The 4,034-nt window shown below is 42.4% G+C and overlaps 1 protein-coding gene across 1 annotated transcript in view; it reads left to right on the top strand.

The window, feature by feature from the left end:
* The window catches only part of AHR (aryl hydrocarbon receptor), a 38,611-nt gene that overhangs the window by 28,630 nt on the left and 5,947 nt on the right, over positions 1-4,034 (top strand). Inside the window, exon 9 of the mRNA XM_044679920.1 lies at positions 3,469-3,610. Within this exon, the coding sequence (XP_044535855.1) occupies positions 3,469-3,610 (142 nt within the window). The remainder of the gene's footprint in view (positions 1-3,468; positions 3,611-4,034) is intronic.

Below are 4,034 nucleotides of genomic sequence, written 5' to 3' on the forward strand. Positions count from 1 at the left end.
TATATATATATATATATATATATATATATTTTACATTATCAATTTTTTAAAAAAACTTAACACACATCCCCCTGAGGAAAATTCTAAATAACACATTTCTCAGCTAAGGATGCATGGCTGAGTCACGGGGTTGAATGGAATCAATTGGCAAAATAAATTTTAAAAAAATTCAAATTCAAATAAAGGAAGGAAAAATAAATTTATAACAAGCCCTTGAATCAAGGCCCAATTAAAGTGATTTAAGCAGTTTTCAAATACCCATTCAGGGCCAGGACTACAGAAAATTGCCATTCTCTCTATATGTAAGAGAAATAAGGGGAATGTCTCTCTCTGGTCTGTTTTTTCATCACCTTCTCAGGGAATGAGCCATAAGTGATAGCCAATCTTAGGTGCTTTACTAGGAATTTAAGTTAAAGGGGACTCTCATCCTCTAAAAAGTTAGAAAAGACTGGGACTCCAAAAACTCAAACCCCAGTTTCAAGCCCTTCAGTATTGGCATAGAACTTCTGCAATCCATGATCTGCATGGCCTTTTGCTCCTTGGAAGATTCTCAGTCAGTCTCCATGACCTCATGGCTCTTTTTTGTACTTCTCCTGGAATCAGACAGAGAGGCATTAAATCACAGTCCCATAATATTTACCAATAATTGGCAGGTTACCATAGTCTCAGGCTTTTCAGGTATGCATTAATAATATAGCAAATATATATTTGCCTTAAGCTTATATCACTGTAAAATCAGAAGAGGATTAACACAAAATGAGAAAAAAAGGAAAATTGCTCTAATTAAAAAATTTAAAAGGAAAAGCAATAAGGAAACAATGCTTTCAAGGATTAAAAAATGGGAAAAGAACAAATATTGCATTGCACATGTAAGGAAGAAAAATAAAATGTTCTAAAATTCAAAAAATAAATAGCTTAGAACTAGTGAAGGGTTTTTTACCCAAAAATGAGATTCATTTTCTGTTAGGCCTTTGCATGAGCTGTGAGTGTAAATGGGTTTTACAAAAATAGCAGATTCACAATGCACATTCAAATAAAGTATCATAATTTCTAATAACACATTTAAAACAATAATAAAAATCCATTATTATAATCACTTGCTATGATGTTTAAAAAAATCATATGCTTGTTACAAATTCAAACCTTGGCTAAGATATTTTCTCAGCAAACTCTGTTACTGCCTCCATAGCAATTGAGGGGCAGAGCCTAAAAAAAATCTGATATTTAAAAAAAAACCTTCTGGGTCTAAATTATCCTCAGGAATTCTTGATCCTTCTGATAGAAAAGCAGGCTAAGACATATAGACTAACACAAGTATACAGGAACTGTCTTGGCTTCCTGTTTAAAAATCCCGGGTAGGAAATTTTCATGTTTCTTCTACCCATTTAAGACAACAATTCTTTATAATAAAATATATAAATCTTATCATTTATACAGAAGGGACTACGATCTAAAGTAAAATTTAAAGCCTATTATAAATTACATTTTAAATCTCAAGACATCAAAACCTCCAAGGTTGTACACAATCATCAAGGTAGAACAGCATTGTTTTGATACAGTAAAAAAATGAAACCTTAAATAAATTAGGAAATACAATATGAGTAGCAGATAAGCTATACAGTCAAAAATCTCTTTTACCAGTTCTAATAGATTGTTCATTATTTGGGAGTTACAATAAATCATAAACAGGATTAATCTAGCAGCCAAAACCTCATTAGCTTAAAATGAGTCAGTGCAACAGGAAAATCAACAAAAAACAACAAAATTAATTCCCAAAACAAATCAGCAAAATACAGGAAGTTACAGAGTCTCTTTAAAACAGAAATAAAACCCATTCAGTTCTGAGGTTTAAAAGTCCACCCCTGGTTCAATTCAAGGTTCTTCTAATTTAGCTCTGCTCTGAGCTTAAGGGGTTTTAAAGTTCAAAGTTCTCCCGATTTTCAAGTTTGAAATAATCACAAGAAAGTTTGTCATTTTACTTCCTGTTTGAAGAGTAAACACTAGGGCCCACATGGAAGTGTGGGGTAGGGGCTAGAGAAAAGCTTAGGTCAGTTTTTAGAAAATCCACGTGGAGAGATTGTGGGCGGGGGTGCCTAAGTCAGGCTTTAGAGGAAATATGTGGAGGCCTAGAATGGAGTAAAAGCATCTTTCAGGTTAAAAGCCAGTAACAAGAGAGCGGGGGGGGGGGGGGCGGGGGGGGCAATACTTCCCAAATCTTAAGCGGCAATGGCAGAAGCAGTCTCCAAAGAGGCGGCAAGTCAGGGCAGGGCAGTAGTAGAATCGCGTGGTGGGGGTCGCTCGGAAATCTCAGGAGTCGGCAGGCAATCGAACAGGAAAAGCAGCGGAGGTCTCTGTCGGGGCCCGGGCACTGGGCAAAAGAACTCGTAGCCCAGCGGCAATTGAAACCATCGTCCCTTTTCCCTGAAAAGCAGCCTCGGGGCTAGGGAGAATAGGGAGAGGAGCAAGAACCAAAAAGAGCAGCTCTGAGGCGCCGAGGATGATCCGGGGGGGGTGTCTTCAAGTTGCGTGGCTTGGTGGGCTATCTGAAAAATTGAGAGTCCAAAATCCTGGCTGGCTCGCCAAACTGTTATTTTTAAAAATGATAGGGCAGCTGGGTAGCTCAGTGGAGTGAGAGTCAGGCCTAGAGACAGGAGGTCCTAGGTTCAAACCCGGCCTCAGCCACTCCCCAGCTGTGTGACCCTGGGCAGGTCACTTGACCCCCATTGCCCACCTTTACCACTCTTCCACCTATGAGACAATACACCGAAGTACAAGGGTTTAAAACAAAAAAAAAAAAATGATAAAGGCTGATATTATGAGGGAAAATAATAATTTAATTAAAGCCATGATGGTAAAAATAAATTAGACCACACGCCTGTAAAAATTCAAATTGCCGCCAGTCCCCATCTTGTCTATGTAGCCAAAGAGCTCGTCTCAAGCCCGACCTCCAAATTTAAGCTGCGCTATATACATTGGTTCCCGTTGTCTGACCAGAAACCCACTGGATCACGGAAAATGTAGTTTCAAAGTCCCCCACATGTCCACAGGAAGTCCGTGAAATACTTTAAATGGTACTCCCTGAATTCCAAGCAACACACTGAGTCTCAGCTACTCGTCATAGAATCCCGTCGTCGTAGGGCCGGAGGACTTTCATTCCCAATGTGACCCCTCAGAGGGACCTGGAAAATGCCAACCTTTCCCCTTGGGATCTGGTTTCTTGGTGTTTGTCATGCTGTGGGCATTCCTGGGGTCCTTTGCAAGGCCCATCAACCGATGGAGAACCTCTTGGGAATCCGCGTCGATGCTAGCCGTCCAGCAGGGGTCAGCTCGTTAGAGATCTCTACTGCCATCTTTGACTCGTGCCACAGGACAGGGCGAGGGAGATTTCGCCCCCAGGGGGAAGGTCGGGTTTTCATCCCTGGAATGTTCTCACCTCAGTCATTAAGGGCCGTCTCGCCTTCATCCTAGTGATCAAGACCGGAGAGAGCGGCATGACGGTGTTCCGGCTCCTCACCAAGGAGAATCGCTGGACCTGGGTGCAGTCCAACGCACGTCTGGTGTATAAGAACGGAAGGCCGGACTACATCATCGCCACCCAAAGGCCACTCACGTGAGCATGAGACGAGGGGACTGAGAGGGCAGGTGGGCCCGTGGCACGCGGCATCTGGCAGTTTGGGGAGGGACAATCCTCCGGCCAGAACCGAAACAGAAATGGGACGACGGGGAAGGAGATGGTGTCCATGGGGCTCCTCGCTGGGTGCAGGCCCGCCGTGTGGCCACATGTCAGACAGCAAGCACTAATGAATAAGCAAATGACTGAAGTAGGAGAGAGACAGACAGACAAAAAGGGAGAGAGAGAAAGAAAAGGGGGAGAGAGAGAGACAGAGGGAGAGACAAACAGAGGGAGAGAGACAGACAGAGAGGGAGAGAGACAGACACAGAGAGGTTGAGAGAGACAGATACAGGGGAGGGGAGAGAGAAAGAAAAGAGGGAGAGACAGACAGAGAGGGAGAGAGACAAAGAGATAGAGAGGT

The sequence above is a fragment of the Gracilinanus agilis genome, chromosome 5, assembly GCF_016433145.1.
Source record: "Gracilinanus agilis isolate LMUSP501 chromosome 5, AgileGrace, whole genome shotgun sequence".
NCBI lineage: Eukaryota > Metazoa > Chordata > Mammalia > Didelphimorphia > Didelphidae > Gracilinanus > Gracilinanus agilis.